The sequence below is a fragment of the Artemia sp. Qi Xiang Cuo genome, chromosome 14, assembly GCF_049724085.1.
Source record: "Artemia sp. Qi Xiang Cuo chromosome 14, ASM4972408v1, whole genome shotgun sequence".
NCBI lineage: Eukaryota > Metazoa > Arthropoda > Branchiopoda > Anostraca > Artemiidae > Artemia > Artemia sp. Qi Xiang Cuo.
In genome coordinates this window covers 43,218,896-43,234,826 of record NC_142807.1, presented here as the reverse complement: position 1 = coordinate 43,234,826, position 15,931 = coordinate 43,218,896, and the positions used below count along the sequence as shown (strand labels likewise).

Sequence of the window (15,931 nt, the reverse complement as noted above, 5' to 3'; positions counted from 1 at the left end):
GTTGATATTCTATCAACAAAGGCTATTTTAAAAGGCTAACGGGTTGATATGAGCCTCGGAGAAAACCTCAAAAAATGACTAGTTAACATACGCCTTCCTGTTTCAACTTCCGCAAATAAATTAATTGGCAGTATCGGTAATTTGTTTGTAATAGTGATTGCTATTGTCCGTGTGTAATGCTCAGAAACCAATCACTAGCTGCACATCATGTATTAAGTAAATAATTAGATAATTAAAGTTTGGTCTATTTTTCTACTAAAATTGAATTTTCTTTAAATTTTTGAAGTGAAAGTCGTGAGTAGCCGTCCAGAAGCAAACATCTTTAGAGCAGAACCGAGGGGTTGCCCACTTCACCCGACCCGGTATACATCTCGGAATTCCACGTGTGCTGCAATGTTTGCCACACTTGGCACAGTCCCAGAAATGCTTGGTCCGCTCCTCAGAACAAGTGGCACAGTTATGCCACACTTGGCAAGTACCACTTGGTATACACGATTTCTAAGAGTGGGCAACCCCTCGAGCAAGACAGTCGTCCAAACACCAAGGCAAAATTCTTTTTTTGTCACTTCCATGCTTATTGACATTACACTAAAAAGGTAAAATGAATCGAAACTATCTGTGCCTGTTATCCAAGACCAGTCCGAACCCGAAACGCCCCTCCAAGGGAAAATTAAGCATACAAACGTGGTTTCTGTTTTTTTGAGTTTCTATTTTAGTCCTCCCCTTTGGGAAACTTTTCGGAGAAAAGTTTCTGGAAAAAAGTGAAATTGTTAATGTAGCCCTTCATATATGCATAAACAAAGAAAATCCAATAAGAAAGCCATCATATTAAAGGAGATATTCGCCAACTGGCTAAGAAAGCCGGCTTCTCTTTCCATAGATTTTGAGCCAAATCCACCCATGGTTTTTGAGTAGTTTAATAATTTATCTGTTAATAACTCAGGCCCGATTACTAATGCCAGTTTATAGAGATAATATGATCGGGACGGTAAACTGTGTTCAATTCTCAAACAAGTGGCCTTTTAGATGTTCGTGATAAAAAATTTTTAGACGGTCTTATAAGCCAGCTTTGCTTTCCATCAGATATTCGCCAATGGTAATGTTTTGCCCTCAAAAAGAGACGAATATCCCCTTAAACATAGCAAAGGTCAAGCTCCATGTTGTCCTTTCCCGTAGCCTGGTCAAATGTCTGACTATGGAGGAGCGTATGCTTTTTTTAAAAAAAAAAAAAAAACATTTAGCCGTTTATCAGTCAAATGTGACTGTTTCTTCCATCTATGGTAATGCAAAAAAATATCAAATAGTCGGTTAATTGGCAAACACTATTCAGTGCGCCGCTGCAAAATACGTTTGATGCACCGATCCGCTGTTTCGTAACATAATTACCGTCACAATCTCAAATACCTTTTGGAAACCTTTAAATGGTTCCTTTAAAGTTTATTTTACGTAAATTTTACCCCATTTTTTTAATATATAGAAGTAATTAATAATTGTCCCTTCACGCTTCAATTCTAATCCTCAACTGTTGGTGATGTTAAAAATGGGGAAATTTAAGAAAATACAAACTATGCAATTTACGGTAGTTGACCATATTAAATCCATGAATTCTAACTAAATGATTGTGAAATATCAACTTTTGTTGAGTTTTGACTCGAATTTTTTTATATGTTTTTATTTTTGTATTAAAAAACGCAAGGAACCATTTTTCAGGGAAAGACATTCAAACAAGTAACAACAAGTAACAATGGGTTTATTTAAAAAAAAAAAATATGTATGCATCATCAATTCCCTGAAGCAATGCTTGTGCAGGAGAAAACCCTACTAATAAATCAAAAAACCAAAAACCAAAAAAAAGAAAAAAAAAAAAAAAAAAAAAAAAAAAACATAATTAGAGCTCAACTTACCGGACTCGAAAACCAACGAACCTCCAAACAACATCCAACAAAATTATAATAATTATAATCATATTCAGCTGCAACTACTAAACCCTCCTCAAAAACAAAACTTAAGTGGCGTGGAATAATCCATTCAAAATATACACATCAAAACAATGGTTCTTTAGCGACAAACGAAACAGAACAGTAAAAACAGACACAACAGTTACTTAATGTTTATATCATCTTTAAATTCATAAAAGAAGAAATAAAATAATAGCCATTGTTATCTTTATGCAAAATACAATCTTTTTCTAATTAGCGGATTCATTCACTCAAAAAATGCGCGGAATGGCGTGCTCCAGCGGCGTGTCAAAGCGCTCATTTAAACAAATTTCCATCAGTTTTGAAATAGCCGTTCCTCTGTAAGGACGGAGAGTGTGATGGTTCGTAATGCTTTGTGCTAACTTGTAAATTGTTGAAGATTGGAGTGATAGTGCAAATAGTTTCAGATGTGGAAGTATCAGTGGATTGTGTTTCTTTCTCTCGTTGGGTGTGTAATGTTGGATAGAAATGTTTTTGGAGGTGTACCCCTGTTCGACGATTCGCGTAAGTTCCCTCAAATTATTTTGTGAGTATGATTAGGCAATGTGCAAATATATACCCTGAATGGTAAATTTTTCGTTATTCATATTGTTGACTTACGAATAAAGTAAACATACAACTCGATGCCTTTTTTATGCTCTTTCCAAATATAGTCGGCTAATCATTTTTTTCAGAAATGAATTTACCCCCCCCCCCCTAGATATACCAATTCAGGGTATATATTTGCACATTAGGTGGGTGGGGGGAAAGTTCAAACTTACGGTAAAGTTCTACCAAATTATATTATTGAGTTAGGAATAAAGTGAATACACCATTCGATGCCTTTTTTTATGCTGATTACAAATATAATAATCATTTCTATCGGAAATGAATTTCAGCCCCCCCCCCCTATATATGCCAATTCAGGGTTAGGTTAGGTTGTAGAAATATATACCCTGAATTGGCATGCATAAGGGGGGGGGCGGAAATTCATTTCCGATAGAAATGATTACTATATTCGTAATCAGCATTCCAAACGAGTGGTATATTCACTTTACGCGTAAGTCAATAATATGATTTGGTAGAACTTTACCAAACTTACCTCTCATTTACATCATAATTAAAATTTACCCCCACCCCGCTAATGTGAAAATATATACCTTGAATTGGTGGGGGGGGTCTGTAAAATTCATTTCCGACAAAAATGATTATTATATTTGGAAAGAGAATAAAACAGGTAGGCTATCAAGTGGTATGTTTACTTTATTCGTAAGTCAATAATATGAAACAAGAAAAATTTACCGCAATTCTGACTATAAAGATGGCCTGAGTTTATTTCTAAGGTACCTGAATAGTCCGTTATTATAAACCTTACCCCACATTTGCTCACTTTGTATTAGGAAGGGGGAGGGGTCCGGGACGTAATGTTGTAAATTACTCGATGAACTCATTACTGAGATGGTCTGGCTAAGAAACAGACGTACCCTTAGAATCGGAATTTCATTCTCAGTCCAAGACTCCAAATATTTAATTTATTTACAGAAACGAAATTTACCCCCAACCCTCTTCCCTAATGTGCAAATATTCACCCTGAAATGTATATATGCAATGAATTTTCCCTTATTTTGACAAGCTGGTTTTAGTGACATAAAGAGAATTCAGCGCGTGTATGCGACTCAGGGTATGTATTTATACATTGGGGGGGGGGTATAAAGTTAATTTTCGACACAAATATTAAATTTGGATTCAAGATGAGTTCCGATTCTAAGGGTATGCCTATTTCTTATCTATCTCATTAGTGAGTTAACCAAGAAATTCACCAAATTACTTCCGACAAAGCAAAATTGCACCAAAAATATCTTAAAATGTGTCAAAGAGCTAAGTCCATATTCGAGCATATAATCGCCAAAAATGATGTATATTTTTCGGCCCGATGATTGGTGCATTAAAATCCAAACCCACATTTTGAATGGTCTTCATTTTGAATGATCTCCACTGTTTGTTTTATTGTCTACTTGGCTACGATATTCGTTAAACAAATTCTTTTAAATTGCCGATTCTTCCTACTCTCCTGGAGACAAAATCATCTCAAACATGTTTCTGAAAAACTGAATAAAAATAACAAACGGATGTTTTTTTAAATACGAATAAATTGGTTTTAAGCTTTGTTCAACTCATTCAAACGGTTTTTTTGCGAACATATTCCATTTAGATATTGTACTAAATCCAAAATAGGAGTGTATAGGGACTTCTCAAATTTTCATTTCTAGCAGTGCATCAGTATAGAGACGTTATTTATTGGCCAATAAGGGTACTTTGACTTTGGGACTTAAATGCTTGCAATAAATCAGTTTCTCTGTTAATCTGGTACCGATAATATGCTAAGCATGTCCTTCAGATGACTAAGTCTCAGGGTTGCCACCGTCAGTAGGATTTTACTAGATCTAGTAAAAAAAAAAAAAATCTAGTAAATTTAGAGGATCTAGTAAATTTTCCAAAATCTAGTAAAAACTAGTAAAAAGTCATGATTTATAGTAAACAAAACTTTTTTTTATTTTCCATGAATTCAGGGAAAAAATTATCGTAAATATATGACAATTTACAATTTTTGCTTGTCTGTTTTACAATTTACAATTTTGCTTGTCTGTCTCTTAAAGAGACAGACACTTCACTTCCGGCGTCTAAAGGTCGACAAAATCATCTTTCTGTGTATCAAATCTTACCAACTAAAAATGAAGCTGTAATGACACTTGGATTTGTAATGATTGGGAATCTATTGGAATCAAAACAAAAGCCACCCAAGGTGATTTTGTGAATCTCCTCAGTATGAAAATTTTTATTGAGCAAAAAGGACCCTGCTGAGAGAATTAAAAGTAAGTAGAAATGTAACATTATATATATATATATATATATATATATATATATATATATATATATATATATATATATATATATATATATATATATATATATATATATATATATATATATATATATATTTATTTATATATATATTATTTATTTATATATATATATATATATATATATATATATATATATATATATATATATATATATATATATATATATATATATATATATATATATATATATATATATATATATATATATATATATATATATATATATATATATATATATATATATATATATATATATATATATATATATATATATATATATATACGTGTTAAGAAACAGTTATCACTCCATAATATGCCCAAAAATTGTATTTACCAAACTTTGAAAGCAGTGAAAGTTACCTTTTTTTCAGAGTTGCATAACATGATTTATTTTACTTGTAGATCGAAAGTTTATCATCCTTTCATCCTAGGGTAGAATTAAATAAAAAAACAAGTTTTTTTTAACTAAAAGTAAGGAGCGACATTAAAACTTAAAACGAACAAAAATCATTCCGTATGTGAAAAGGGCTGTCCCCTCCACAACACCTCGCTGTTTACGCTAAAGTTTGACTTTCTCACAACTCTATTTTTTTTTAAACAATAAAAGACTTTAGCGTAAAGAGCGAGGCGTTGAGGAGGGGACATCCCCTTTCATATACTGAAGGATTTTTGAACTTGTATGTTTCCAGAATTTTCAATCATACTATGAAAACGAAAGAAAAGAGGAAAAGAGAAAAAAAAGGAAGAAAAAAGGAAAAAAATTGTGAAAATCGTATTGATTATCCTCCTGTAGTAAAAATCGATGCTTGATGGTGAGCGTGCGGCGTAGCCGCACATGCAAAAAATTTTTTTGAGCATTTAGTAAAAACAGATGCGATCTAGTAAATTTTTCCTCTCCGATTTAGTCAGGGTGGCAATTCTTCCAGGTCAGGGTGGCAACCCTGCTAATTCTGCATCTATATATCCGCGTTTATTGAGCCGAGTCGGGTTCTCTAGATTTTGTTTTCCTATTCTCCATGCTATCACAAATTATAGAGAGAAAAAATGGTTATGATTATAATAAAACAGAGGAATGGAACAAAAGGAAAAAAACAACAAAACCTTAGATAGTAAAAATCCGGGTACTTATGTGCTATAATATACACACTCGAGAAGTGAAGTTTGGTGAATGCTAATGAAATACAACAAAATATGATGAAAATACAATATTTTAGTGACAAAATTATGAAAACAACAACAAAGAATTATGGAAGGGGGGCTGCCCAGAGCGCATTATATTAAAACCTAAACTAACCTAACCAAAATACCAACTAAATATTTAATTAGAATACAGCTATAATGTTGTTTCCCAGCGAGCCGAAGCTAAATGTCTTGTATAAACACAGTGAAAACCGGGCATTATCTCATGTGCGCGATATAAGTTCTCGAGTGTGTATTATATAACACATAAGTACCAAAATCTGAATATTTCGACTCCACGTCCAAGAGTCTTTATCAGTGGGGAAAAAAGGAAAAAAAAAATCAATTTAAATCATCTAATCGAAAAGATAAAAACAACACACGGAAAAAAAACGAATTAAAAAAAAAATTAAGACTTGGGTATTATTTGTTTTTTTTTTGTTTTGGATTTCGGCGATGAGACCAGCGGATTTCATCCATGGCCGAACGTTGACAAACGATGGAAAAGAGCCCAAAAACCAGGTAATGGAAAAAAGCAATCACTGGCCAACTTTACAAGGATTCGCGACCTTCATCGGTGGTGGCTAGGGCAACCGCCCCAGGCTTTCTGATAGATTATTCCCCCTAAAATCGTGCGATAGTCCTCTGCAAGACCTTCAAATATATCGTGGCTTAAGATTAAGTATCTAAAAAGTTCACAGCATTTGATGCCCATAAAAATTATAGAAGCATTGTAACACGGTACACATAAATTTAAATTTATGGCTCTTGGCTCCGCATATGACACTCGTCGAGGGCCTTTCTTACCGCTAGTGCCATCTCTCAAGCATGGTCTAATCAAGCATGGTTCTGAATCGTGATGAACGCTTCGGAACGCTAAGGAAGATATGCAAAATGTTCTCCTGAGGAGAAGTCTAAATAGTTCTAGGGCCCATTTGTCTAACCGTATACCAAAGAATGAGATGTCAAAAACGTGGTTGTATCAGACCTTCTAGGGCTGCAAGGAAAGGAGCCCTAAGATTGTCAGTCCAGATTTTACGGTTGAAGGATGATAGATTGCCAAAATCCGTGTTTTTAGTCATTCCTCTAGGGTCAAACGAAAAACAGGTCGTTGCGAATGGAGTGGGTAGACGTCTTATGAAAGTACCTAATAAAAATTGAGAATTAATGGGAGGGAGTAAAGAGCGCAGCTTTGAACATATCGGATTAAAGTAGGAGCATGTGCTGCTGTTTTGGCCTCTGGCGGTTCGGTGCTCCACTGAGATATCAATAGTAGTAATATCTTCATAGATGTTCTCTGTGGGTGCCCACTTCCACAAATTACGTATACCAGGTGGCGGGGGCCAAGCGTGGCGGAACTTTGGAGCAGACATGGCGTTCTTAGATGTACATCAGGTGGCGTAAAGCGTGCGCCATTCTCGGATGTTTCCTCGTGGATAGATTTAGGTTTGCCGTATTGTCGTTGCAATTCTGTTGTGGCCAAGAATGGCACCGAATTCTGGGCTGTTCGAAAGGCTAATGAAGATGTTTTGCCAGAAGAATAGTTTTAGGGACCCATTGGACTGAACGGATACCAAACATTGAGGATACCAATTTTAGGGCTATAATGAAAGAAAAGTGAGGATGATAGATTGTCAAATATAGGCTTCTCGGCTATCTACCTTTGGCCAAGAAAAAACAGTTCGTTGCGGATGGGGTGGAAATAGTTCATAAAAGTGAGATTGAGCAAAGATTTAAGCGTTGAACGTACTGGGGTAGAGGAAGAGTCTAGCCTGTGCAGCTGAGTTGACCTCAGGCGGCTTGGTGCTGCAATGAGATGTTAGTAGTAGTAGTAGCATCATTAGAAATAATCGCTCATGGATGTATTACTGTTAGCTGTATTATTGTCGCAGTGAGTTTTTTCTTTTTTATGTTCTATTTTTTTGATCAGGACTAAAAGAGCGTGCTAGTAGAACAAGTCTTTGGTTTTCATTGGCTGAAATTGTTATGTGATTTGTATGGGCGAAAACACTTAAATCTGTATGTTTGTTGTTTATAGTTGCAAAGGCGGCGTTGTATATCGGGACCACACTGCAAAATAATGAATTGCAAGACAGCGTATGTTTTTCTAAAGGTCATGGAAGGACGTTTAGAACTTCGGACCTTCAGAACATGGAAACTAAACTCAGTCCAAGAACATAGTCAGTGTTCATCATCCGACAGACCTACAAGATTACAATGTAAAACACAAAATAAAAAAAAGAAACAAAAAAAATATTTCGACTTTTTCAGGTTCGAATGTTTCAGATTTCATGGATGGAACCTTCTGGTTGGTTTGAGGGGAGGGGGCTTCCTAGCTCTCCTGTGTACAGGTGTGTCATTAGCATTTTCAAAAGATTCATTCATTGGCTGAAAATATTAATTCACTTTGATTCTTATTCAGTCTCATATTCTTCGTGTCAAAAGGATCTTCCGTTTCTGTGACCTTTTTACAACATGGGTCACACTAACCCCTGTTAATAAATTCCATCTCTCTTATATAAGGAGCGTAAACTCATCCTTTGTGATCTGATTTCAACTCCATTCACCTATTCATAGACCCCCTCTAACAGATGGTCGAGCAATAAATTTATTAAAAGTTACCACTGGTTTAGGGATAGACTGTTTAAACAGGTCTTTTTTTCTAGATAGCTTTGATATTTCAGTGATACACTGTGCCTATTATTTTGATATACCCAAGGGTATAGGGGTTGTGGTTAAATTCTTGTGAAATTTATTTTAACCCAAGGTTCATGGGACATGTTTGGACGGCGGAGTTTTTATTTCTTTGCCAACTCTGTCGCATTTTACTTCCTCTCTGACTTGTTCTAATTTTGAAATGAGGAGTGAATTAAAATACTGGGGACTGTATGGAAGCAGAAACCAGGGGCGAATCTCCAGCATTTTTATTGGGGGGGACAAGAGGGGTAGGATAGTCAAGGGGCATGGATATATAATAATTTTTCTTCACATTATGGGAGGGGGCAACTGCCTCCCCCCTGTCCGCCCCAAACGACGCCCCTGGCAGAAACATAAACAAGAGTTTATTTAGGAGGGTGGTCGAAAAAATGTGCAAGTTGGTGAAAATTTGTTTGAAATTATGGAATATCTTAGAAGTGCTAAAATTTTGGTTGTGAAAACTAAGGAGGGCCCAGAGGCCCCCTGTATATACGTACCAGTGTGGAGGGTTTAGTATCTTAGTATTCTCCAGAAAATAGACTAAAAGGAAAAATATTGCTGAAATCGGAAATGCTAGTCCAAGTTTTTATAGATTGTATCCAAAAGTATATAGGTAGATTGGGTACTTCCGCATTATCCGGGCCTCTCTAAAAAGTCAAGTTTTGTTAATGCTAATGAAATAAAATAAAATATAATGAATATATAATAGTTTAGAAACAAATTTGGGCTATATATTTGCACATGAGGGGGGGGGGCGCAAAGCATTGCATATATTAAATACGTAACCTAACCACGCTACCATTGCCTAGTCTACAGCGGTTATCATGTCAAAAGAGGGTTTTATCATTGCCTTCTCTATAGTGATTAAGCCGAGAGGCCCGGATAATGCGAAAGTACCGTAGATTGTTATTAGGCTATATCATAAAATATGAAAAAAAAATTCATGTATGAATGGATTATTATATACGTGTTTTGCCGAAACCTAAGCACATTTACCACGTGTCCTTCGAAAACCATAGTAATTAAGTCTAATTTTACGTTATAAGCATTTTCTCTAAAAAAAAAATAAGAACCAATAATGAGAAAAATTACTACAGATTTTGAACACCAGACACTTCTTTATAGAGGCCTATTTCAATAAAGTTTAAACTAACATGCTGGTTAGTCAATCTTGTATGCTGAAAGACATAGGGCAAAGTAATATTAAAAAACAAAGAATAATATTGAAAGTAGAGGCAAGAGTTGCCTAGGTGACGTTTAAAGTTAAATTTTATAGACATGTTTGAAACGTTTGAAACCTATCACGAGTGACAGGGAGGGGCGTAGCTCCAACATTTTTATTTGAGGAGAAGGGTCCACATCCAGAGAATCAAGAAGCAAGGACTATATAATATTTTTTTTCTTCAAATTATTAGGGGGAAGCTTTCCCCTCCTAAACAACGCTACTGGTTACAGGAGGGGGGTTTAAAGACAAAAAACATGTTAATACCAAACAGATTCTCCCCAATTTTCTTCTTGATACCTTCCGTATCAAGCTTCCGTTTTTTCTAACTTCAAAAAAATGAACCTTGTTTAAAAAAAAATGAACCAAAAGGCTGAATTGTTAGTGAGATACATAATTGGTGCTTTAATCATGCGTAATTTTGATTTTATCGACAAGTATGACTATAATGTGGACCTGGCCATGCTCTATTTGTTTGGGAAATGACATAAATATGTGCATCAAACAAATTATATATATATATATTTATATATATTGTTAAGAAACATCAGCATATTTTTTAGTTCGTCAGTGGCAAGCAGCAAGTAATAAGCAATTTTATCCAGTGCCAAGAATGTCACTGACAAAACATTAGCAGCACTTTTTGTGCGATTAGCTGTAATGGGGCAAAAATGTCATTTCACTTGTAAATCGAAGTTCCCAACTTCTGAAAATGATTTATTCAAAACGACAATATGACTGTCTGGAATAGTTCCAAGAGCCTTTAGAAGGGGTAATATTCACAAATCAAGAGAAGTAGTTGGATTCCTTCGGATTTGGATTGGTAGCTGTCGGTGCCAAAACCTATTCTTGATGATTTTTCGGCTGTTACGACTTCTACCATGTAATTGTGGTAGCATTGATATTATTATTTTTCTTTTATGATATGCAAAATAGCTCATTTTTAGTTTCACATTGTGAGTTTTCTGTGACTTTCAATTTGCCTGTGAACGTAAAGGAAGTGATTGCGCCATGCTATTCAATCCGCTAAACTGATTTGAATCAGCCTCTGTTATTGTGATGAAATTATGCAGGATCAGGTTTATATCCCCATGAATGTGTGGGATAAATGGTTGATTTTCTTTGAAGCTCCATATCTACCCGCTCCTATTTTCCCGTTAATTAGTTGACTTCAAATAGGTGTTTTTGATATTATTCTTTTGGACAACTATTTAATTTTTTGAGAAAGGAGTCCTTTGGAACAATCTTTGAGGGTGGGGGGCTCACCTACTTTGTGGGGGAGTGTCTGTTGTAACTTACACAGACACTTACTGTCCCTATAACAAACACTATATTTAAAATAGCCCGCCTGTGAAGAGTAAGAGAGGGAGAAGTTTGAGGAGGGGGATTTGAAGTATCCCCAGACATCTTCAAGCAAATATGCTTCATTTTGTAAATGTGTATATGCGCATGCAAAAAAAAATATTTCGGTTGGCTGACTTCTCACAAATCCTGGCAACTTCCAGAAAAATTAGTTATGTGTGTCTATACTCAATTAGCCGTACCAAGGCTTTAAATTCGTGTATATCTCCGACGTTTTTCTGGATATGGAAGATCTTGCTAAGTCAAGGGGCTTTGACGAGAATGGCGACACATAGCCAGTTTTCTATTTTTAAGTACTTAACATCTTAGTGGCGGATCAAGGAGGGACCCCCCCCCCCCCAAGATTTTTTCTGGCGGCCTCGTTTCTTTTTTTTTCTTTTTTTATTCTTTCTCTTAGAATAAAATTTTCAATTTGATCAGTTATTGGCACCTTTGTCACATTGGGCTCCCCAAATTTTGCTCATTGGCCCCCTTGTAATATTGGACCTCCCCCAAGATTTTGCTCTAGATCTGCCCCTGAACATCCTTCCTTGAAAACTAGAATCAACCTCCTTGAAAAAAAAGAAAGAAGATAATTATTCATTGAAGTTAGCAGACGGTTAAAGAAGAAATGTACATATTCACCCCTAGATATTTGTCCAGTTGTTTACTGACTTATAATATAGCTACTCGTATTTCTTAACAACTTTTGAAACAATTGTTTCGTTGTTTTTCAGACTGTCCAAAATACACTTCTTGTTTCCTTTTTCTTCTTTTATGGAGATAAACAAGAAGTGTCATTGATTTGCAAGGACATGAACATGAACCCATAGAGGTGGTGCAGCACTCCATAGGCAGCATTTAACATTTCAGCATCAGGTCGAGGAGCCCGACCTGTGGTCTATGGGTTGCTGTGAAATCCAGTTCCTCTATTGTCCATTAAACAATGGCTTTTAAACCCAAGGGGTAACAACTGGGCATTTTGAGGGACACCTGGAGGCATGAGGCACGGAGGCATGCCTCCGGAGACACGCCGGAGGCATATTCCAAAGGGCGCAATATGTAAATATATACAGCTTGCCTGTTATTCGGTATCTGTCGAATATTTCAGCACCTTCAAAAGCGATCTTTTAAAACTTGGAAAAAATCATTTACGGGTTTATTTGGCAAGGAAAAGAACCCCCAAGACTGAAAACAACTGACATGTACCTAAAGAAGAAGAACGGAGGACTACAAGTTGTTGATATTCATGCAAAAACTAGGAGACCCTAACATAGCACTGATGGTGTCACCTTTTCCTGTTAGACATGCAGCGTTGCCACCTACTCAAAAATAAAATTCTGATTTTTCTTCAAAAAAAGTTTCGAAATTTCAAAAAACGAAATTTCAAAATCCCGGAACACGGTTTTTAAGTTATACAACATAGGGTTGCGCGGTGATGACGTAAAAAGCAAGGTGCGAAATTCAAAGTACCGTGAAACGTGGGTTTTAGTTGTAACTAACAACTGATTGTCAATATTCCTAGTATTATTTCGACGTGAAAACCTCGGTGAAAACGTTCTGGTGGATTAGTAGGATCTACGTCAAATATTTTAGGCCAAAACAATTCGGCAAAGTTCCGAAAAAACGTGTCTACGCATCCACGTTTCATCCTTATTTGAATTTCCCGCCCAAGAATTGACGTTACGCTTCGCAGCCCTATTCAATATGACTTGACCAGCGGTAAAAGTTGCCTTTTATCACGTCTTCACATGTCCCTTTTATCATACCTGCTTTTCTGTTTAGTGGCTGTGCCAAGACGCACCCTTGGATCTCGGATTCTTAATTGTACTAAAAAAAAAGGAATCTGCTGCTTTGACACGAAAGAATCTAGAACACAAAGATCCTTTTTTCCTGAATGTACTTATAATCCAACTTTCTTGGTATTAAACACAGGCCTTTGGGTATTTGAAGAGAAAACTGTAAAGCAACAGTCAGAAAAACTGTTACTACCGAGTTATTAGTAAAAAGCGCTAAGTTAAGCAACCAACTAAAAAATATAACTAGTGTCTCAGATATGTATTGGTACGTTTCAGTAATCATCTCGATAATCACAGCTCAAATGACAACCCTAAGAAACTGGACAAATGAGCTTCAGTAAATCAAACTAAGCTCGGTTAGCACAAGTATAAACACTAAGTCTTCTACTACTAAGTCTTCTACTGAGCATAACAAGTTTTCCGATGATATTCATCGCTTCCGCTGCCCTAGATCTTGGAATGCATTTAAGATTCATAAAATTATATCAAGAACTCAAGCAAATGGGGGACGAGGGGCCCACGCACTTGGACTCGAAGAACCAGCCCAGCCGTGGGTCGCCTCCTCGTCTGTAGTAGATATGGTTTAAGATTCTTTTCAGTTCTTTACCCTCATTCACGTTGGTGATTTTCGTGTTTTTGTTTATGGGTTGGTTGTATTTTGTTTTTTTGTTGTTTAAGGCTGGTCGTAAAAAGGGCTGAAAAAAAAGAAAAAAAAAGAATGAAAAAAGTGCCACCGCAAGAATGGGTTTCATATGGACGGAGGACGCCCAGTCTACGGGAGAGCAAATAGTTTTTTTTGTGTTAAAAAATTTTAGTTAAAAAGAGTAAGCCTTTTGGAAGACCACCTTTAAAATTTTAATTCGTATTAGTGAAAATTGAAGTATATTAATTTTAATAAATTGAAGTAAAAACGCCACCAGAAAAGCGTCTCCTAGAGGGGGAAGGACACCCTGGAACGGGGGGAGTGATAGATATTTGGCAATAAAAAAATTAAATGGTAGTGGGCCTTCATGTCCACTAATACATTGACTGGTATATAATAATTTATTTATTTTTTTAATTAACTTTAGGTGATAGGAAAATGCATAAAGATGTAAGATTTATATGTTTTTGTATTAAAATATCACCGAGTGGAGAGGAGGAGGGGAGGGCAAAAAATAACAACTACCTCTGATAAATGATAAACAAAATTTCTTCTGTTAACACACTGAACATGGTGATGGTGGTGGTTATGGTCTTGAGGTCAGTTTTGGGTTTAGGTGCCATTTTTAACATGATGATTGCGATGCTGACGAGACATCAAAAAAGTGGAACCCTTTCTTCTGGATAAATGAATTGAGCTTTGTGAAGACCTCTAAGTCAAAGCAAAAGACAATGTTGGTGCCGATTTCCATAAAAACGGGTTCTGCTGAATATATGATATGCAGGCTGAAGTCACAGTAACCCTGGTCTACAAATGTGGCAGTTAATGTGAGATCAGTATTCAGCCGGAACTCCTGGAACAGAATTCCTATGTCGTCAGGGAATGGCATCGCCATATTCTGCGTGTCAATAGAGTGGCATCTTCACCCAGATAAGTAGCCAAACTGTTTGACCCGCCCAACTATTACTCTCTTTCCCCTGTCAACCGGTCTGTAAACGCACCATTCACCGATTTGACACCGACCTCTGCATTGGTTTACGGTGACTCACGTAGTCCTATTCGTTGGTCGTGGAACATCACCCGTTATAATCGGTCACTACTCTGCTTCTCAGAGCTTTCCCTCAGAAGCCACAGCAGCGTGGATTTTTTTACTGGTGTTATGGAGCCGTCAGAAGTCTTGACGAGACAAAAACTAGAATTCTTTATGTTCATCACAGGCTCACTAAACCAAATTTTTCTCAACTTGGTGTTTCACAGAGTGAGCAATCACTGGTACATCTTCAAGTGCAAGCAAATGTTGACGGCAAGGCCGTGTCCAGGGGGGGGGGGGGTTACCCGGTTTGAACCCCCCCCCGAAATTTTTGACCGACTCGAAAATAAGTCGAAAATTAGTAAAACCTAGGTAAAAATCAGTAAAATTTGTCGAAAACTGAGTCAAAAATTAGTACCCCCCCCCCAAAAAAAGTCAAAAATTAGTAAACCCCCCCCCCTGAACAAAAATCCTGGATACGGCCCTGGTTGACGGTATATTCTTACCAAAATTACCCCTTATTAAGTTATTTTCCTTGTGTTTTATATAATTATACAAACTTTCTTGTGTTCCAACAATTGCACTAATTGCTAATAAACAAAAACATATTTAAGATCTCCATAAAAAGCCGATTCTTTGATTGAATGTTATCAAAAGTTAGGCTCTTATACTTTCGTTATTGACAAGGATCGTTATTTACTTACCATTCATTACTATGGAGAATGTTTTTTTTGTTTTTTTTTGTTCCAACCAAATCATATAGACAAAACAGTTGTGGAAAAATGGTTAGGAGTTACTCAGTCACAAATTAGAACTTACATTTTACTTATTGTGGGTCAGAATCCACTGGCAGGCATCCAACAATGGGGCAACAAACATTTTTTCCATGTTTTTTACCTATTCTGCTTTTTCTTTGCTTTCCTTATAATTACTTTATAGTCCCAAATGTCCTGGGGGGAATGCCCCCCCTGCCCTTCCTTGCCGGCAGCCATAACGTAGACCATAATATTAAGTTTCTTGTATAAAGTTGAGACAAATTTCGATTTTTTAGGTTTATTGTGATGATTTTCATCTTCTATTTTCGCCAGTGGTTAGTATCGCTAATTTCGGCAATTTTTTGAAAGATTTCTTATCTGAA

The 15,931-nt window shown here is 36.2% G+C and overlaps 1 protein-coding gene across 1 annotated transcript in view; it reads left to right on the top strand.

Annotated features, from left to right (window-relative positions):
* Window positions 1-2,313: 2,313 nt before the first annotated feature.
* The window catches only part of LOC148944497 (tyrosine-protein kinase transmembrane receptor Ror-like), a 184,506-nt gene continuing 170,888 nt past the window's right edge, over window positions 2,314-15,931 (top strand). Inside the window, 1 exon segment of the mRNA XM_089099944.1 lies at window positions 2,314-2,483. Coding sequence (XP_088956070.1) covers window positions 2,387-2,483 — 97 coding nt within the window. The 5' untranslated portion in view covers window positions 2,314-2,386.